Source organism: Cetorhinus maximus, chromosome 13 (genome assembly GCF_964194155.1).
Source record: "Cetorhinus maximus chromosome 13, sCetMax3.hap1.1, whole genome shotgun sequence".
Classification (NCBI taxonomy): Eukaryota; Metazoa; Chordata; class Chondrichthyes; order Lamniformes; family Cetorhinidae; genus Cetorhinus; species Cetorhinus maximus.
Window position 1 is genome coordinate 22,368,273 of NC_135891.1, and position 22,582 is coordinate 22,390,854.

The window sequence follows — 22,582 nt, forward strand, 5'->3', positions numbered from 1 at the left end:
TTGACTATGGGAAGCAAGTTGTTAGCTGCCCTCCAGCCATGGAAGAATGAACAGCACATGGGGAGGGCATTTTATTTTTGAAGTTACTTTGAAAATAAGGAGAAATAAAGTACATTTACCACCGAATTAACTGATGCAAGTACTGTTTATTTTACATAATTTATTATATACTGTTTCGCGATTTATGAAATTATTTCAATTCTCGGCTGATTTTGTTCAAATGAAGAGAGGACTGCCAGTTGTAAAAATATTTTCAAAATTAAGCAAAATGTTTTAATGATATTTTAGGATATTTTTTTAATGGATGTCCATGAAATGGAGTCGAACAATTATTCTACAAATCAGAAGGACCTTCTTCACCAAAATGAACTGCATTTTGGAAATCAAACACAAATTGGATTATACAGCACATTCTGCTAAGTAAAATGGACTCATAGCACATTCCTTGCCCCACATGAAGAATGGCCACTTGGAATAAAGACCAATGCTTGTGGGATTGGCAACCACCACTAATAGGTATTTACACAACACCTTTAACAAAGCTGCTTCATAGGAGAATTATCAAGTAAATTTTGATACTGAGCCACATAAAGAGATATTAAGACAGGTTACCAAAAGCTTGGTCAAAAGTAGATTTTAAGGAGCATCTTAAAATGAGGAAAGAGAGGAAGAGAAGGAAGGAGACTTGGGGAGGGAATTCCAGAGCTTAGGGCCTTGACAGCTGAAGGCATAGCCGCAAATGGTGGAGCAATTAAAATCAGGGATGCTTAATGAGCATCAATGATGCTTATTGGAGAAGTTAAGATCTCTTGGCAGATTATAGGGCTGGAGAAGTTTACAGAGATAGGGAAGGAATAAGCCATGGAGGGATTTGAAAACAAGGATGAGAATCAAAATGATGCTTAACTGAGTACCAACGTAGGTCAGTGAGCACAGGGATGATGGGTGAACAGAACTTGGATGAGTTAGGAGATGGCCAGCAAAGTTTTGGATGACCTCAAACTTTCGGAGGATGGAGGATCAGGGAACCAGTCAAGAATGCGTTGAATAGTCAAGCCTAGAGGTAATAGAGGCATGAAATGAGGGCTTCAGCAGCAGATGGACTAAGTTGGGCAGTGTTATAGTACAGAAGTAGGTGGTCTGAATGATGATGTGGTTGTGGTCAGAAGCTCATGTCAGAGTCAAAATGACACCAAGGTTACACACAATCTAGTTCAGCCTCAGACATTAATTAAAGAGCAAGATGGAGTCAGTGGCTGGGAAATGGAGTTACAGCCTTCAAAAGAGAGAGAAGAGGAGAGAAAGTGATCTATAATATTGAATTTTTCATTTTAGTTCAAAAAAGCTAATTTCAGTTTAGTAAATTATAAATGATCAGTACAGATGGTCTTGCAATAGTCGTGATTAATGTTGCAAAATGGGACTTCATATATTCTGCGTTCATACACTCTCTGGGCTGGATACTTTCTCAATATTTACTATACAATTCAAAACCTCAGGCCGGGATTTCCCAGCCCCGTCATGGCAGAGCCCGCTGTGGGAGATTCAGCGGCCCAACCAAAAGTCCATTGACTTTCGGCGGGACCAGACAATCCTGGCGGTGGCCGGGGCCAGAAAATCCCATCCTCAGAGTCCTGAAGCTTAAACCAGAAAACTCAAAGCAATTGTATAAGAAGCATTGTAATTGTATTAAATAACAAAGTATTCCACTGGAACATTTTCATAGTCCATGCTTAACTTTTTAACAGCATATCCTGAAACTTTTTCTAAGAGCCTATTTTCAATGCATGCCCTACATTCATTTCACTAAAACTGTCACAGAATCCTTTAACATCTTCAGCAAATTAGCAAAAACTTTGAACTGCCTGACATCGGGAGTTATAGTCCTATTATTTGATTGCCCTACAATCTCTCCTATTGCTTGTGGGGAGGTGGTTACGTAGTGGTATTGTTACTGAACTAGTAATCCAGAAATCCAAGGTAATGGTGGGGGGGGGGGGTTTCAAATCCCACCACAGTAAATGGTGGAATTTTTGAATTCAATAAATATCTGGAATTAAAAGTCTAATGATAACCATTGTTGATTGTCATAAAAACCCATCTGGTCCACTAATGTCCTTTAGGGAAGGAAGAATTCTCTGAACAAGGACAACTTGGGATGGGCAATAAATTTTGGCCTAGCCATGAATGAGTAAATTTTTTAAAAGTCAGGCTAATTTAAAATGCTTCAATGTGTAAAATATTATGACCAACTCAGACCAGCTAAATAAATACTCAGTGATGGTATAAAATAAGTTTAAAACGAGTGAACCAGAATTGGTGCAGAATGAAAAAAAAGCTAATTAGTCATTAAGCACACAAATTTTTAGTAACAAGAGTAATAGTGAATATGAAAACATGTGACTTTACAAATTCATGACTTTCAGCCAAAAGAAAATTTCGAACACATGCACAAATCTTAGATCATTATGAAGATGAAGATGGATTAGAGTCCTTTTCTAAATCACATATTCCATTTTTCCAAGTGTGCTAGTTTGAACAAATGTCAGAGCTCCACCATTCCTGGATGAACTCGTGAGTCTAGAAGGATCAGCTGCTCCTTTTCTTCATCAATGAGTTACACTTGCTTTGTTTTTTTTTTCCTGGATGCCACATTCTTTAGCGTTTTGGAAAGCATTTTCATATTTTAACTGCAAAATTTACCCACAACTCGCCTCTTTTCTCTTCAAACTAACCATAATTGAATTTGCTTTGCCATGGTCATGTTTGCTGGTTAGAAACATGTGTCAATGTAAAAATAAAAATATATTTTAGAGCTAGGGTCGGGGGATGATTCAGGGTTGCAATATATTGTGTTTTAAATTAAACCAGCAGAATACAGTTTACGTACTCATCATCACCACCACTTAGATCTTGAAATTTTTCCATTCCATGAGTGCTCTGCCCAACGGCAGGTCCTTGGCTCATTGTCTGCTGATGCTTCATCCTGAGTGCTTTACTTGGCAGTTTTTGCCAATGGTGATTTGCCATTGCCTTCCACTCTCAGGAGCAGGCCAAGAAGACAGGTCCCAAGTCTATCTCAACCAGAACAGGAATCAACCTGCACTGTTATTCTGAACTATATGCTAGCTATCTAAGCTAACCAGCACCCCCTTGAAACTATATCATCTAATAATAAAGATATAATAAATCAATACACTTGTCCAAAATTTCTTGCTCTGCTATTTTACTATTTCCCTTGGCCCCTCCATTGCCTTTGCATTGTCAGGCAGCTTGTTCGACATTCATTATGGATGAGCAAAAATTTCCACAAATTAAGTGTTGAAAAGATCATCTTTGGTGCCCACCACAAACTCTGTTCCCCAGCCATCAATTCCATTTCTCTCCCTGGCAACATCTGACAATGTACCAGACGGTTTGCAGCCTCGGTGTTAAGTTTGACCCCAAAATGTGCTTCCAATCACATATCCACACCACCATTAAGGGTGTCTACTTCAACATCCATAACATCGCCCAAATCTGCCCCTGCCTCAGCTCACCTGTTGCTGAAACCCTCGGCCAGGCCTTTACTACTTCTAGCCTTGACTATTCTAATGCACTCCTGGCTGGTCTCCCACATTCCATCCTCCATAAATTGGTATCACCCAAAACTCTGCTAGCCAAGTCCTAACTTGCACCAAGTCCTATTTGCATGTCACCCCTTTGCTTGTTGATGCGCATTGACTCATTGTTAAGCAATGCCTTAATTGTAAAATTCTCATCCTTGTCTTTCAAACCCCTCCATGACCTCATCCCTCCCTATCTCTGTAATCTTCTTCAGTCCCACAACCCTCCAAGTTAACCACACTCCTCAAATTCTGGTCTCGAGCATCCCGATATTAATCCATTCACCAATGGTGGGCCCCTAAGCTCTGGAATTCACTCCCTAAACCTTTCCACCTTGCTTTCCACCTGTTCTCATATCCCCTTATGTAGTTCAGTTGCATATTTTGTTTTGTATCACCTGTGAAACACCTTGGCACATTTTATGCAAAGGTGCAGCATAGATGCAGGTTGTTGTTGCATTAATTCATTTCTATTTGGTTAGTACGTCCACTAAAATATTGGCGGGCACGAATTCAGACAATTAATCAGGTATGTTAGTACCCCATGACATACTTGTAGGTTCTTAACATATTATTTTTGAAGCTTTCTCGGGGTTTAGAATATTTAGTACTATTGTTAGCCACTGCAATTGTGATCATCAAGATTTTGTGCACCTGTATATTTAATAGCAGATAGGCTTGATGATGCCTTGAGGCTGCACTTGCTGGAAGAACAGAACAAGAGGGGGGTCTCATTGAGGTCTCTAAGATTAAAGGCTTAGACAACAAGATAGTATCTCGGAGGTAATGGAGGTAGTTGAAACTAGGAACAACATCTGTAAACTGAGGAAGCTGGGAGTGAAATTGCATGTCTAGAAGCTTAACTTCATCCAGAGGATGATCAAACCACAGGATTCCAGAGGAGGTAGTGAAAACTCATTCTTTAAGTCCTTTAACTAGGTGTTTAATGGATTCTGGAAAGCAAGATGAGCATCTAATATGGAGGGTACCGGTAAATTATTTGGAAATAGAATTAATGGATTTGGGACCTGCTGAGGCTTGCCAATTCTCCCATGAGGCTGCAGAGATTTATTTTTAAAAATGAACTCCTGAATTGGCTACAAGTTTCTGGTTTTTCTGGTTGGGGGGGTTGGGGACTTGGTAAATAATCAAGAAATCAATGAAACGGTGTTTTTTCCTCACCTTAGATTCATAAATACAAAGACAAGAAAGTAAGTTATGAGGTGAGGTTGGGCTATAGTACCCAGATGGGACGTGAGATATAAAACTTTTACCTCCACTTAATACAAGATTTATTGAGGCAGCATGGAAAGGAATGGTTTGTGAAAAATCAATGGGATGGCTCATCCAGAGTTTAAATGTTGTAATAAACATAAGGAAATATTTTAATAATATGAACAGAACAAGGTGCAAATGTAGTTCTATTTTCTTGCCCTACCAATGTTTTTTCCTCTATGTTTGTGCTCATTTCCACCACCCTTCTCAGACAGCAATGACAGCAACTTACCAAAGCAGAGACACGATGATTCACTCATACCATCGGGCCCAAATGAAAAGCCTCTGTGCTACCTTTTCTGAAGCTGCACTGGATCTCAGCAGAGAGCAAAGCATTTGGAGATTCTTATGCTAAAATTATAAAGGAATATGCAATCCCAATTATGTTTTCCCTCAAAAAAGGAAAATTAAGAAAACATTCAATAAATTCACCAGCTTACTCATTAACACTATTAACTGACCTGAACTGAAATCCTATCTGCAGTAATTTGTTACCACCTCTTAATGCAAATGAAGTACGATGAATACTAAGCCTGGGCAATTCACTAATATCCTGATCAATGACAAAGCTCACTTTTTCCTGTCTGTATGCTTCTTAAGTACTGGACAGTCCGTCAAAGGCATGCTGTGCCAAATGAAAACCCATGGAAGACCCAAGATTGGAATTATATTTTGTTACAATCTCTAAATGTTGATACATAAAGCAATGATGTCCATTACATGGTATCTGTTCCCACAGATTTGCATTCCCGTAGTAGGACCCAATGAAAAGCTTACAAGCAGTCTGAAGGACATGGTTCCCAATCTTATTGCCCATTACATTCTGAAAGCATCTGCAGCTGTCACAATGATAAAACTGCAAAGTCAAGTTTTACTCTCCTACACATTAAGACATTTCCTTCCAAGAACTGACAGCTGAATGATGACTCCTGAAAGAACATTTATTTGTCTAGTAAATGATAATATTCACTGGAGACTTTCAAGATATTGTTACATTCATAATGAACCTCCAGCAGTTACATTAATTAGACCATCTAGCAAATTCAAAAAAGATGTTCATGCTGTCCCTATTCACAGACACCTGGGAGGTGTCAGCTGTGGTTCAGTTCATAGCACCCTCGCTTTTGAATCAGAGGGTTGTGGGTTCATGTCCCACTTCCGGAAACCAAGAACTGTGATTGTACTCGAAAAAGAGTTGCAATCTGTGACTGTTGATAACTCGAAAGAGTTTCACAGACACCTCTTGTCCCCATCAATGATGCACTGCAATGGGAAAAAAGATAATGCAAACCCGTTCCACACATTTAGTATTTGAAAGCAAATTTGCTTTACTCTGAATTCAGCTGACAGCAGGGACACATTTGCTCTCCTGCATCTCTGCAACTTTGAGAAGAAAGTTGAAGTCTCCAGTGACTTCAATGAGTTTGTGCAAGTGCCCATACTAGAGTACAGTTGAAGATGAAGAGGTGAAGAAACTTTAAATTTAGTTAAAGCATTGCAAATGGAATGTGGCTAATGCAAACTACCAACTGTATCCCGCTACATGAAACTGAATCAGAAATAGAACCAACAGACATGCATATGACGAATGTGAAAGGCAAATCAAAACACACTAACTACAACCCAACTGAATAAAGTGGTCAGAATTGACAGATCACAGTCTGAAGAAGCTTGTGGACATTCTACTCAGTAATGTGTGTCACAACATATCTACAGTATACACCAATTACTGAATGCTAGTATATTCAAAAATCATCACCATGGCAATTTACCAAATTGGCATTTATGGCAGGGTCTTTGTACAGCAATTGCCCTGCCTAGTTCAAGCTTTTTGAATAATTCCGAGGAAAAAAACACAGTTGCAGATTCCATTGATTTAACCAAAAAATGTAATTTTACTGTTCACTTATAAATTTGAATCTACAATTTTAAAAAATCAACTTGATGAACTGTTCCGAATGTAATATTCTTGTAGGTAAAATGGAGTAAAGGAACTGATTAAGGCAGGATGCTTAACAAAACATGAGCTGTAGTTTTTGGACATTATACTTAATTTGATCAGTAAGGACACCATTTTAAAATAAACAGAATACTGAAGAATAAACATATCTATTGATCCCAAATTGTTGTTAGAAAAACAATGCCCCCTCAAAATATAACAATTCAACACATTACGTTTATAATGTCAATATAGAAGTGTAAGTATTTTACAATAACATAAGCAAGCTTGTTGCTTTTGTTACGCACTTTTTTTTAAGTTGTTACACACAAAAGCAAGACATTTACCAAATGGCTAAAAAGGTTTTACAAACTCATGGATTAGCCAGTTTTCTTAATTTATTAAATCAGTCCAGTGTCACTCCATCAGGTAACTCAACCATCACAGGGGCACAATCATCAGGTTCCTCATCAAAATCCCACTTGAACTTTTTGGTTAAATGAGCTTTAAATTTTTCCACCCGCTTCTGCAGAGCTTTGTCCACATCTGGGCTGCACGTATAAGAGAAGAACTCCTAGTGTTTAACAAAAAAAGAAACAAACTTAAGAGGCACAGTACAAAAGAATGATTCAAAATCTAAGTTTGCCCTTAAAAAAAGTACAAAGCCTAATTAGCAGCATCACTCCAAACATTTTTAATCTCAGAATCTTTAGACTTTTACGCTTATGATTAGCAAACACTTCCTAAAAAGGAAGAAATAATTTCCACAGCCACAAAGTTCTATTCCCTTTCAAACGGTAATGCTGAGTGGCAAAGCCCTTTCTACAACCCCAAATAACTCAATCACTAATTGTGAAATGAATTAAATTTAACTCATTCGAATCACAGAAACTCAAGAGAACAGGAGGCAGCCAGTCAGTCCATCGTGCCTGTGCTGGTTCTTTGAAAAGGCAGTTGTGCCTGGTCCCATAAAGTTCCTCACACTCAAGTACCTATCTAGCACTCTTATAAAAATCAGCATCCACCACCTTATCAGGTGGTGTTCCAGATCCCCACAGCTCAAGAGTTAAAAAAAAACTAGATTATTAAAATACCTTGTGTATGTACACATATTGGTATTAGCTTTTGTGATACTTTTCTGTCAACAATGGTATCTAACTGCCTATCTGAACATTCAGAATGGCAACAGTATGTAAACATTTGTCTTCAATAACATAGGACATGCTAAAAAAACTTATCCAAAGTCTCTCCAAACTCACTCGCCAACTTGCATATTAAAAAAAGTTCATCCACTAACGTGGGAAATACTACAAGAAATTTATCATTATCAAAACAAAATGGAGGGAAGGAAAGAGTTGCTGCAAAGAAGGGAAAAACACAAATGAAACTTTATACAACTGAGAACATGCTAAACAGTTATTGCAATTTTTCCCATTTTTTGCATTAAAACCTTATTTCTGTACCACAAAATTCAGCTGCAAAACACTAGTGCAGTTTGAAAAGCCCCATTGTTTAAACAAAAGCATTTTATGTGTTAAACATATAGTTTTATTTATAGCATGTTTGTATGCTACAAAATAAAGTATTTTACCAGTACATTTTGACAATGCTAATTTTGTAAATCGGTCAGCATGTACTTTTGTAATCTGGGCATGGTGCCTAAAATAGATCAGGGTGAGAAAAAAAATGAATGAAGATTGGTTGAAAGTTTATTGCTTATCCTTTATATTTGAGCAGAAATTGCTAAAAAAAAAAAAGCACCCAAAGTATAAAAAGAGAGGTACAAAGATAAGGAGGGAATACTAGGTCATTGAAATAAGTCCAAAATACTGCGGATGCTGGAAACCTAAAATAAAAACAGAAAATACTAGGTCTGGCAGCATCTGTGGAGAGTGAAACAGAGTCCTTATGACGCTTCTTCAGAGCTAGGTCACTGAATCTGGTTCTATGGTAGGTAAAATATTTAGGAAAATGTTTTAATGAAAGAAATAATGAAGTATCAATAGAAATGGACCAAGAGGAAGACAGCATAGGTTTATGAGAGGAAGGTACTGTTTCACAAACAAACTGTATTCTTTGAGAAAATAACAGGCTTTCTCAGAAGGACTCAGTTCTTGTAAAGAGCCTTCTTTGTGGCCCTAAGTCAGAAAGTATGAAATTGAGGAAAATTGTCTGGAATGTTACTAAAGTCTGGTTACAAGTCGGTACTAAACCAGATTTACAATCTTTGAAAATTACAGTTTTAAATCAAAGTATTTTACATTCATTTGGTGCGAATGCAAGTCAGTAAAAGTAGCAAATAGACACATTCAACAGACAAGACAAAATTAAGCAAAAAAGGTGTGTAACTTCATCATTTCAAACTGCAGAATGCCCCGGAGAGTTTCTTTATGATCAAATCTTTTTTTTGAACTGAAACACAAATTTGAGGGTAATACCTGAAGTGTGTCAGAAAAGGGCCAGACAGAAATTGTAATAGATATACCAATTCTACAACATAAAAATATAGGGATATGGAACAAATACAGTTAACACAATATCTCATGGTATATATAGTTAAAAATTAATCTGCTGTTGCTAGATCAGCAGCTGACATGCCCTCTATTGTAATCGCAGACTTAAAAAAAAAGCCTTTTCTTTAGCGTTACTTTTTATCAAATTAAATTCCCATGGTAATTCTTTTATTCAATCCTTAAGTATTAAAACACCACTATGGGCCACGATACAAAAACAGGGCCAGATAAGCAAGAGTCTTTTTCAGTCTCTTAGTTACATACCATCCAGTCAAAGCACTTGATACTGGAATTAGGTTGGAAAAGGATTATAGCCAATCCCTGTGACAAGTCAGATTTGCTCTAGCTAATCAATAGACTATTTCTTCAGCAGCTAATGCCATGATGTTCCAACAATAAATCAATACACAGAAATTCATCTGTGAAAGTAACTTAACACATCACTGCACTGAATAAGAAGTTCTTCTGAAAGGCACAATAGCAGCATTTAAAGTGGAATTGCAAAGCTTTTGATAATTTGTTCACAATTTTAGGCATGTAAACATAAAATAATCAGCATACTAGAACACTAGATAGCTAGTAAAAATTGACACTTAGATTACAAAACAAATCCTTTGAAAATTAAATACTTGGTATTTAAAATACCTTAGTAAAAATAAAATCCAACAATATTTCCAGTCCATGGTGCTCTGAATTATAGCATGAAATCAAATTTATTATACAAAATCTGAAATATTAGAAACTTGTGAAACAGGTTAGTGTCATAAAAGGGACTATGTAAAGCTGATATTACTGTGATATTCACCCATATGTGTAAACAAATGGTATCAAATGGTGTGTTCAAAGATGAAATGCGACATCGTATCAAAGACGCCTACTCAGAAAAAAAGCATGTCTGGAATCAGCATATGGTCAAACTCAAAGTTTAAAGTGTATACGACAGTTGATATTACTGTTGTCCTATATGGATGAGAGGACTGGGCATGTTATTATAGTGATATTCAGCAATTTGCTAAGATAGAGCTCCAACCCTGGACGTTAATTATATGTGTCAAGTGGCAGGTCACAATTACCACCCAAGCTCCCCGGGTGCACCAGGCCGTGCTGCGAAAAGCACAACTGCGCTGATCGCCATGGGAAATTCCAGAATGCCAAAATGGATCCTGTGCAGCAAGACAGAATAGGACAAGCAGAAGCAGGGTGGATAGCAGAAGACATACCGGGACACACTCAAGTCCAATCACAAACTATTTAGTAACAATGTTTGCAGTTGGCAATGAAGAATACAATGGTGTCAGCCTACATAAATCAACATATTGATGGCTTGGAGGTGGTAACTTCAGAAATATGAAAAGCAACAGTCTATCAACTCCAGATGGACTTGTCGCTCCAGTGAAATGTCTGGGAAAGCCAACCTTGTACTGACCGTAATAGTCAACAAAACTGATCCTTACTATCAAGAGAGGCATTTTCTAATGCAAAAGACAGCAAAATAAAAAGACTAGCATGACAGTACTATCAGCCTGAAATGCTTACAACATGAATAGCAAGCAAAGCCTCCACCGCAGCCAGTAACATTCTTCTTGGCCGTCAGCTGTTAATGTAATCAATCTACAATGCCAAATATAGAGCGCACTAGTGAAAACGGTACACAGCAGAGTGCAACCCTGTGCCACGTGGTCTTAACTCAATGGTATTGCCATTATACAGCTCTTCTTTGAGGCTTTGTCCTGCCTGCTTGATGCTCCATAATGCAAGGCTGAAAGAAGTCTGTTTATCAAGAGCTTCTATCTCACTGAGGAGGCTTCAGTGCAATCCACATCCAACAGCCTGCTCTGAAAACTCTGCTCACATTTTAACAGCTGTGACAAATTCCACCACAGCAGCTGAGACAATCCACACTATTTTAAAACAATCATCAACATCTATAAAACAATCCACAACATTCTTAATAAGAAGTCAATTTGCCTCATCCTAATGTTAATAGATCCTTTAAAAATATTCCAGGATCCCGATTGAGATATGCCTTCATCAAAAATTAATCAATTCTTCCATGTGCCGTACCCTATCTATGTACCAAGTTTTGTTGAAATCTATCCATTAGTTTTTGAGATATATTGTTTACAGACAAACTGACTAATGAACAGGGACAAAAACATTCCCTGCACCCACCTTCAGTGATGAAGGTAATAAACAAATGGTAACCAATCAGAAGAAAGGCTGAATATTTCAACTGATAATGCAATTAGAGGCCAGTTCTTTATTACTTATTTTACATTAATAATTGGACTCTGAGCTGTTCCTGCAACTGCTGTATTGGACTGGCAACTTTAATCAGCCCTAACATAAAGTAAGTTAATTTCTGGGAAAGGCTTCATGCTGGGATCAAGTCAAGAGGCAGGGTATGAGAAAATACTGATGGATTCGCTGCCACATCTGCTCCAAGGAAAGGAGGTCTGCTTGTAAATACATAAGTTTGTACAAGCAGAATTATATGTAAACAAACAATACCCAGATTACAGCTATGGAAGTGCACCATTGAGTCTCGACAGTGTAGTTGATTCTTCTGTTGCAACTGGATTAAAACACCACTGATGCATTATCACAGGATTAGTATTTACAGAACACAAACATTAATAGGCATACACTTCATGATCCCTCCAATAGGCTACTGTGCAAGTTTGAAAACACAGGTATGTTTATAATTTCAATGCAGAATAATTCTGCTTCACAGATAATGATTTTCAGTCAAAACACAAAATTTCCCCATAATACATACAGAAAGGCAAGCACTTTTAACATAAATTTTAATGTTTGATTTAGATAACTTTGTACTTTGTATAATACGATTCAGAAAAACTACCTGCAATGTTGTAGTTAGGAAGTTATCCTTGGAGACAATATCCACAAAGAAGTCAGGAGGAATTTCATTAAGTTGATGATAGAGGATCGAGATGAGAGCAGAATAGAGGTCCTTTCGTTTTGTCACAGCCTCCTCAGAGTGACAGAGTAGACGAAGGAGATCTTTCCAGTGCTCAAATGCATCATAGACATTTCCAATCAGGAAACAGACAAAAGAAAATTGCAACTCACCTGTGGGTGAATGGAATGAAAGCACATTACATTAAAAGCAAATAAACTGTGTTTGAAAAAAAAGGCAACAGTCAGAATCATAGAATGGTTACAGTATCGGAGGTGGATATTCGTGTCTGGTTCTCCGAAGGAGCAATTCACTGAGTGCCATTCCCCTGCCTTCTCCCTGTAGCCCTGCACAGTCTTTCTTTTCAAATAATTCACTCCTGAACACCTCGATTGAACCTGCTTGCACCACACGCTCAAGTCAGTGCATTCCAGATCCTACCCACTCGCTGTGTGAAAAAGTTTTTCTTCATGTCACCATCACGTCTTTTGCCAATTACCTTAAATCTATGCCCTCTGGGTCTCAATCCTTCCACCAACAGGAACAATTTCTCCCCGTCCACTCTGTCCAGACGTTTCATGGTTTTAAACACCTCTATCAAAACTCCTCTCAACCTTTTCTTCTCCAAGGAGAACAGTCCTTACTTCTCCAATCTTTCGGGGGCTAGGCGGGAGCGAGGTGGGGAGCAGGTGTAAATGGTGGCGTAGTGGTAATGTCACTATCCATAGCAGCTGGTGGAATTTGAATTCAATTAATATATCTGGAATATAAAGCTAGTCTTAGTAACTGTGACCATGACAACTATCATCAATTGTTGTAAGAACCCATCCGGTTCACTGTCCTTTAGGGAAGGAAATCTATCCTTGCCTGGTCTGGTCTACTTGTGAATCCTGACCCACAGCAATGTGGTTGACTCTTATCTGCCCTCAGTTCAAGGGCAAACAGGCATGGGCAACAAATGCTGGGGGACGCAGTGAAGGGCAAACAGACATGGGCAACAAATGCTGGGGGACGCAGTGGCATTATCACTTGATTAGTATTCTAGAGACCCAGGGTAATTCACTGGGGACTTGGGTTCAAATCCCAGCATGGCAGAGGGTGAAATTTGAATCCAATAAAAATCTGGAATTAAAATTCTGATGATGACCAAGAAACTATTGCTGTTTGTCATAAATACCCATCTGCCATCCTTACCTGGTCTGGCCTACTTGCGACTCACAGACCCACAGCAATGAGGCTGACTCTTAAATGCCCTCTGCACAAGGGGGAAATAAATGCTAGCCTAGCCAGCAAAGCTCACATCCCATAAACAAATTTAAAAAACCAAATGTTGGTTTTGCCAGTGACATCTGCATCCCTCATCCTTGGAACCATTCTCGTGAATCTTTTCTGCACATCCTTCCTAAAGTGTGGTACCAGAGCTGGATGCAATACTTCAGCTGAGGCCAAACTAGTGTTTTATACAGGTTTAACATAACTTTCTTGCTTTTGTAGCCTATGCCTCCATTGATAAAGCCCAGGATGCTGTATACTTTATTAACCACGCTCTCAACCTGTCCTGCCACCTTCAATAATTTATGTGCATATAAACCCAGGTCCCTCTGCTCTTGAAACCCCCTTTAGAATTATATTCTTTATTTTCTATTGTCATTCTGCGTTCTTCCTATTAAAATGAATTATTTCACATTTCTCTGCATTAAATTTCATCTGCCACTTGCCCGCCCATTCTACCACCTGCCTATGTCATTTTGAAATTCTACACTATCCTCCTCAGTTCACAATGCTCTCAAGTTTTGTATCATTCACAAATTTTGAAATTGTGCCCTGCATACCAAGATCTAGGTCATTAATATGTATAATCAGGAGGAGCAGGGGTCTCAACATTGACCTCCAGGGAACTCCACTATAAACCTACGTCCATAAGCCCATAAGACATAGGAGCAGAAATTAGGCCATTCGGCCCATCAAGTCTGCTCCGCCATTCAATCATGGCTCATAAGTTTCTCAACCCCATTCTCCCGCCTTCTCTCCGTAACCTTTGATCCCCTTACCAATCAAGAACCTATCTATCTCGGTCTTAAATACACTCAATGACCTGGCCTCCACAGCCTTCTGTGGCAATGAATTCCATAGATTCACCACTCTCTGGCTAAAGAAGTTTCTCCTCATCTCTGCTCTAAAAGGTCTTCCCTTTACTCTGAGGCTGTGCCCTCGGGTCCTAGTCTCTCCTACTAATGGAAACATCTTCCCCACGTCCACTCTATCCAGGCCTTTCAGTATTCTGTAAGTTTCAATCAGATCCCCCCTCATCCTTCTAAACTCCATCGAGTATAGACCCAGAGCCCTCAAACGTTCCTCATATGTTAAGCCTTTCATTCCTGGGATCATTCTCGTGAACCTCCTCTGGACCCTCTCCAGGGCCAGCACATCCTTCCTAAGATATGGGGCACAAAATTGCTCACAATATTCTAAATGTGGTCTGACCAGAGCCTTATAAAGCCTCAGCAGCACATCCCTGCTTTTATATTCTAGTCCTCTCAAAATAAATGTCAACATTGCATTTGCCTTCCTAACTACCGACTGAACCTGCAAGTTAACCTTAAGAGAATCCTGGACTAGGACTCCCAAGTCCCTTTGCACTCCAGACTTCTGAATTCTCTCCCCATTTAGAAAATAGTCTATGCCTCTATTCTTCCTACCAAAGTGCATGACCTCACACTTCCCCACGTTGTATTCCATCTGCCGCTTCTTTGCCCATTCTCCTAACCTGTCCAAATCCTTCTGCAGCCTCCCCGCCTCCTCAATATTACCTGTCCCTCCACCTATCTTTGTATCATCTGCAAACTTAGCCAGGATGCCCTCAGTTCCTTCATCTAGATCATTAATGTATAAAGTGAAAAGTTGTGGTACCAACACTGACCCCTGCGGACCTCCACTAGTCACCAGCCGCCATCCTGAGAAGGACCCCCTTATCCCCACTCTCTGCCTCCTGCCAGACAGCCAATCTTCTATCCATGCTAGTACCTTGCCTCTAACACCATGGGCTCTTATCTTACTGAGCAGCCTCCTGTGCAGCACCTTGTCAAAGGCCTTCTGGAAGTCCAAGTAGATAACATCCATTGGCTCTCCTTTGTCTAACCTACTCGTTACCTCCTCAAAGAATTCTAACAGATTTGTCAGGCATGACCTCCCCTTGATGAAACCATGCTGACTTTGCCCTATTTTACCATGCACTTCCAAGTATTCTGAAATCTCATCCTTAATAATGGACTCTAAAATCTTACCAACAACCGAGGTTAGGCTAATCGGCCTGTAATTTCCTGTCTTTTGCCTCACTCCCTTCTTAAACAGGGGGGTTACATTAGCCATTTTCCAGTCCTCTGGGACCCTCCCTGACTCCAGTGATTCCTGAAAGATCGCCACTGACGCCTCCATTATCTCTTCAGCTATCTCCTTCAGAACTCTGGGGTGTAATCCATATGGTCCAGGTGATTTATCCACCTTCAGGCCTTTCAGTTTTCCTAGCACCTTCTCCTTGGTAACGGCCACCATACTCACCTCTGCCCCCCGACTCTCTTGAACTTTGGGGATGTCACTCGTGTCTTCCACTGTGAAGACTGATGCAAAGTACCTATTCAGTTCCTCCGCCATTTCTTTGTTCCCCACTACTACTTCTCCAGCATCATTTTCCAGCGGCCCAATGTCCACTTTTGCCTCTCTCTTACCCTTTATATATCTAAAAAAGTAAAAAGTCCAGTACGAAAACAACTGTTCACCACTACTCTCTGTTTCCTGTCACTCAGCCAATTTCATATCTATGTCACCACTGTTCCATTTATTCCATGAGCTCTAATTTTGCTCAAATTTATTGTGCGGCACTTTATCAAATGCCTTTTGGAAGTCCATGTACACCACATCGACAGCATTACTCTCATCAAGCCTCTCTTATACCTCATCTATAAACTTGAGCAAGTTACTTACAAATGATTTTCCCTTAACAAATCCAATCCCGCATTCACCCAAGTGACCACTAAATTTGTCCTGAATTATTGTTTCTAGAAACTTCCCCACCACCGAAGTTAAACTGCTGGTCTGTAGTTGCTGGGCTTATTGTTGCACCCTTTTTTGAACAAGGCTTTAGCATTTGTAAGTCTCCAGTCCTCTGGCACCACCCCAAATTTAAGGAAGAGTGAAAAATTATGGCCAGTGCCTCTGCATTTCCACTCTCACTTCCCTCAGTATCCTTGGCTGCATCTCATTCGGTCCTGGTGCAGGCAGCATATCCAATACCTCCTCAATTTTAAATCCTTCAAGTGTCTGAACTACCTCCTCTTTCCCCATGACCTGGGCAGTACCTTCTTCCTTGGTAAAGGCCAGGTGCAAAGTACTCATTTAATACCTCAGCCATACCCCCTGCCTCCGTGTGTAAGCCCACTTTTTGGTCCCCAATTGGCCCACTCTTCTTTTTAGCAACCTTTTTACTCTTTATATGCCTATGGAAGACTTTTGGATTTCCTTTTATGTTAACTGCCAGTCTCTTCTTATACTCTCTTCGCTTCTCTTATTTGCTTTTTCAATTTTTCTCTGAACCTTTGACATGTATCATAACTACACTTTTTCCTCTTCGTCTTAAACTCTCGCTCTTCTGTCATCCAGGGACCTCTGGATTTGTTTGCCCTGCATTTCCCTTTCATGGGAGTGTACTTTGACTGTGTCCAAGCTATCACTACTTTAAAGGCAGCCTATTGTTTAACTATAGTTTTGCCTGCCAACCTTTGATTCCAATTTATTTGGGTCAGATCCATTTTTCACCCCACTGAAGTCAGCTTTCCTCCAGTTAATTATTCTTACTCTTGTGCTTTTTCATAGCCAGCCTAAACCTTATGATACAATGGTCACTGGAGCATAAATCTCCCCGAGGTGAATTGCACTATTAGGTCTGACCTTGGGTTGAACAGTTATTTTTTAGCTTTTAAGAATGTTTTAAGAAACATTTCTAAACAGTGCTCCTTGGTTAAACCATTATCATTGCCCCCACATTATGCACAAAATTTGTCCAAGTAGATTTTCTTCCACGTTATTTTGTTCCATTTCTTAATTCATAAACATCCACTATATTAGGATATAGCCCCAAAATCCACACACACAACGTTCAGCTTCCCCACAACTCCTTATAAAAACATGCATTTAAAAATGTTACTTGCATGATATTGAAATATGCTCTTTAAACCTAAATCAACATGTCTTTGATATTCCTTCAGTTTAATAAACTAATTTAATTACTTGGAATCAACCTTAGTAGTGTTACAATTATGAAGTTTATAAGATTATGATGTTTTGGAACTGTGTCTTTAATTTAACGGGGTCATGTGACCTGTCCTGAAATCTGGCTGACAGTAAGCTTGGGTAGTTTGATTGTTAAAGATTAAAAGAGACCCAGATTGTTTCACTGGGAAGAAGGTGCAAGGTGTTTACACTTGAAGACAATGACAGCAGCCTGTGTGCTGACAGTGGATAGGCTCTTTGAGTCTTCAAAGTCCCAAGAAAGTGTTGAGAATTTCAGGTTGTAAACAGTTGTTCTTTAAACTGTCCACTTACTTCCAAGATTAAAGAGAGTCACGGTTTCAAAAATAGCTATCAGTTTTTCTACCTGCATTCAAGGCCCACGTGATTCACATTGCCTTCGAGATGGGCTTTGAGAGAGGGAGGGTCTAAGATATTTCCGAAAACTCACAGACAAGGTTAGTCTGCCAGGATCCAAAGAGGCAATTGCTGTGGCTCACCACTCAGGACTGAAGGTGCAAGCTTGTGCTCAGGCTGAAAAGACCAAATGCATGAGGAGTCAAAACGAGGCTGGAAGATTCACCTAGCTTGCTCTGGAGGAAGGACCTCCAGGGAAAAAACCTCACTGTGAAAGACAGTTCCGAAATTAAAAGTTCCCAGGCTGAGAAAGAAAAAGTACCAGCAGTAAACCTTGAAAGCTAAGAATAATCTTGGGACAAGTTCCAGGAAAATTCAGTGTGTGTAAAGTATATCCGTGAAGAACATTTTCAGTTGTGCTAAAAGGAAAAGTGGAATATTCTTTTTTGTGGTTTGAAGTATAAGTTGCCTATAAAGATAGTGTTTAGGCTTAGTGCTTTTAGTCTTTTGTAATGCTAAAAGTCTTAAAACTTGAAATCTTGTCTTGTCTTTCTTTCAGCTATTAAGTGGAAATTCAAATTTATTACAAGTAATCGGTCTCTACGGAGATCACAACAACACGATACTAAACCTATTCACACAACAGAAATAAAAAATTCTGAAAGCTCAAGATCATTTCCTGGACAATGATGAGTTATCAGGTTACACAAATCCAGTTATTAGTTCCATTTTTGTTCATCACTTGTTTACATGCCGCAAAGTCAAACTACATCAAAAAACAAGTGGCAGGCTTATCATATATAATTTTATTACATTTTGCTCATCATGGTTTGGAATGATCAATACTCAGAAATAAAGCTTAGTCGCTTCTACACCCCGCCATCACCCCCAACCCATGTCAACAGCAAGCACTCCCAGTTAAATTAAAGCACCAGTTTATTGCAGACAAAATTACACCAAATTCTCCCAACAGCATGATCCAACTCCAACTCGGACATTTTCATGTTTCCACACAAACCACGGGAGTTCAACTGATAATGTAGCACAAAATAGTTAGTTTTGTGTTGTGAATTGAATTGGATTGAGAGAGAGCAAATTTAGTTTTTCTTAGACCCCTACAGCAGACACAGAGAAGAGACTTGATTAATTCATTCTCTCAGTCCGGACTTAATTTAAACCCAGGCCCCAGAGACAAAAACCAAAGACTTACCATTCTGCCATTCAGCTGTGCTGGGTTTGTTTTATGTTGGAATATCTTCTATGTTGAATCACAGAAAGAGTCCAATCAGCCCCTTTCTCCCTGGACAGTAGCACGTCAACTCCAAATACAATTTTAAAACTTTCTTAAGACTTCACATTATTTTGAATTGCAAATCACAACATCTTAACAAGCAGCTCACACATTTTATAACATACTAACCTAATATGTCTTTTGGGTTCGAAGGGTACCGCTGGTTTATTACAGTATCCAGAGCATAGCTAAAGTCCATGCTACACTTTGTAATTTCAGCTGGAGATGCCCCGTCTGGATATTTCTGTTGTGGGATCGTTGTGAACCTGATCTCTGTACCAGCCTTAACCTTCATCTTGGGCAGCCTGGCCAAACCCTCCTCATAGCTCTTGCATATTGTGTCATAAGGCAATAGATTCTGTTCTGCTCGATCCTTTGTATGTGGCATTGCAAGCTCTGGCTGCACTTCAGAAAAGGCACAGATTTTCCCGCTTTCAGGCTGCAGCCTCTGAATCAAGGGATCTGTAATCAGATTGGTCAAAGAGACCCATCTTTTCATTGTTTCATATGGATATGGCCCCAAACATTTGTCCAGTTCAGTCAGATTCTCTCTTATCCGTTCCCTCTCTTCTTCAGAGACCTCAACCAGAACTATTTCTTCTTCCTTCTTGTCCCATCGCTTCACAAGAATGTCCCGCTGCTTTATGTGGAAGAAACAACCCGTGCGCGGTCCTGTTAGTCGAGCATCTCTGTTATTCACAGCACTGCAATGCATGAAGTGGATTCCTGGTGGGATCATCTTCACCCCTTTAAACTTTGGGCCCACTTGCCAACAGTTATAATCAATGCCAAATTCAGTGCCCTCAGGAACACCAATTATGACAAGGGTGCCTCCTTCAAAGAACAGCTTTTTGGCCAGTTCTTGATCCATTTCCACAGCAGCCATGTCTTTGACCTGAGTTCCAAAGAGTGAGAGAAGAATTCAGTTTGACATTGCATTTACATCCAATATACAAAAACTATTTCTTGCAGGGATCTTACATAGACCATGGCTACATGGCCCAGTAACACCATCACTAACAGCATTTAATACTGATTGTTACAGTAGCAACTGAAGTTTTTTTTCATTTTTATTTTGCGTTGGCCTTAATTTTAGTTTAGGTAAATTTTCTTTCTTCATAATTGTGGAGTCCTCCCTTTAAAGCAACCTGCCCTAGTGTTGCTGAAACCTTTATTCATACATCATTACCTAAACTCCCCAGATTCCCTGCCTCCCTCCACCTCAGCTAATGGATCTTTATCCCCCTTTATCAAATCCTTTCACGGCTTGTCTTCAGCCTGCTCAGGAAACGAGCACCAATTCAAGATCCTTGCCCACACCATTTGTTCCTCTGACTGGATGACTGTTTGTTCCCCACTCTCTCCATGGTACTGTCACAGCCTGATTGTTTTTACTCTGAAAATTCTTCTCATTGTTGCTGAAATTCTCTCCCTGAACCATTGTCAATTACTCTCTCCTTTTGGCTTCAAAACACCCCCTAAAAAGTCAGAGCTTCCACCAATCCCTTTGATTTGACCACTTCCCATCCCAGTTCAAGTTCCTTATCTAGTTGCTTAGCATCCACCTCTCCGCCTTTTGTAGCACGGAGATGCATCAGAATAACTTCATAAATGTAAACTGTGACTGTAAGACATGATTCGCATCAATCCCATCAAGGGACAGCCTTCTGAATAACATTACAGGTGATGGAACTTGTCAAATTGTTGAATGTCTCAATCAATTCTTCTGCACTTGAACAAAAATTATCTGTCAATAATTTAAGACAGAGGGTTTTGTTCAGATATGGGAATTACTTAGCCTGTAAAACAAACCTTACACTTTGGCCAAAAGTTATCTATTAAGAATTACTTATGGCAACATAATTCAAATTTGCACTGGTTACTTATGTGACCAAGTAACTTGAAAGGACCATATGGACCAAAGGACCATGCTTATTCCTCTGAGCATCAGATCTGTCTGTGAAGGTCAGGAAGATCCACACTAATCAAGATTGAACATGTAATTTAATTTAAATTATTGAGGAGGCATAAGCTTCAATTCCTAAAACACATCTAAATGACAGATCATCAGTTTTTGTCTTTGTGGACCCCCGTTGGTCACATCGATTAATCGATGTAACTCGATTTTGCCAAGCAGAAGATGCTGACACCTCGGTGTACTGATTTACAATTTAATCCACAATACAACGATGGTGCTAAAACCACCACTTCAAAAACTAGTCATCTGAAATTCAAAGGCAGTACACCAGGGGGTTAAGAAACAATCAAAAACAGAACTAAACTGCCTGAACTTTGGCGGCCACATTACTGGGGCTTATGCAGCTGAAGATGTCTAACAGTTGACTGCACACTCCTATTATCATAAATTGCCAGAAGAATCCGGGCACGGTAACCCTATTGACTAGCTCATAAATTAATGCTGAATCTGATGAAAGTTTTATTTTAATATTTTTTAAAAAATTCCCCTCGCATTGTTCAATTGATTGGGAGGGGGGGGGGGGGGGGGGAAACAAATCTAATAAATCTGGAGCTGTCCAATTTGAAAAATTTTCTTTGAGTGATCATCTACGTTCTAAAACGAAGGAATAATAGTACAAAACGAAAGGTCATTGTATTTATGGCCCTTATTGGGGTCAGATTGAGGGCAAGGTCTTATTTTTCTTAAATTATGCACTGGAATTGAACTCCAGCGTACATGTTTACATAGAAATAATTATATTACACAACTATAATTTGGAGTGAAAGCTGCCGGGTGTAAAATACAGTTGGTTTGAGAGACCAGGTCCCTTCCTCCTTTCTCCACTGACTCCAACTCAACAAAAAAGTTTCCTGTCTCATCGCAGGCTCTGACTGTCTGGACTCTGGACACTGACCGCAGCCCCCGAGAACCCTCCCGGTGATTCGGCGCCACTTCGTCCTCGGCCTTTTAATAATAAAAAAAAATCAACCCAATTCCCGGGATACGAACCGGGCCCGACAGCTGGAGTCACATCTACCGCATTCCCCCTCACGTCACTTCCCGTCCGTCAATGTAACGCCTTCCCCGCCGAAAACCGTTTCCCCCCGACATTATAGTTCCGGCCCCTGACATTATAGTTCCGGCCCCTGACGAGGGGACATATTGTTGTCACCAGCCGACAAAGCAATTGGGCTCCGGCGGGTTGCGGAGCTTGTTATTGTTTCCTCCAGCGCTGTCTGTCACCCTGTTGGAATCCATGATTGTAAAAGTATTGAAGTGAAGCTTTATTTTGTTTCACTTGTCTTTTTTTTCCCCACGGGGGTTAACCCACTGTTTGGAGTGGAGCACTCGGCAGGGTTTTCTCCACAGGCCCACGGCCGAATATTGTCACACGAGTCCTCTATTTGGACCTCGTGGGGAAAGGTTTCCCACTGTGTCAA

The 22,582-nt window shown here is 39.7% G+C and overlaps 1 protein-coding gene across 1 annotated transcript; it reads right to left on the reverse strand.

The window, feature by feature from the left end:
* Positions 1-126: 126 nt before the first annotated feature.
* Positions 127-22,174, reverse strand: aar2 (AAR2 splicing factor). Its single transcript, XM_078555090.1, has 5 exons — positions 22,057-22,174; positions 19,313-20,078; positions 12,196-12,425; positions 6,121-7,393; positions 127-5,961 (listed from the first exon to the last, which is right to left on the reverse strand). Exons 2-4 carry the CDS (start codon positions 20,067-20,069, stop codon positions 7,226-7,228), a joined length of 1,155 nt encoding a protein of 384 aa, XP_078411216.1. The 5' UTR covers positions 20,070-20,078; positions 22,057-22,174; the 3' UTR covers positions 127-5,961; positions 6,121-7,225.
* Between the last annotated feature and the right edge of the window lie 408 nt (positions 22,175-22,582).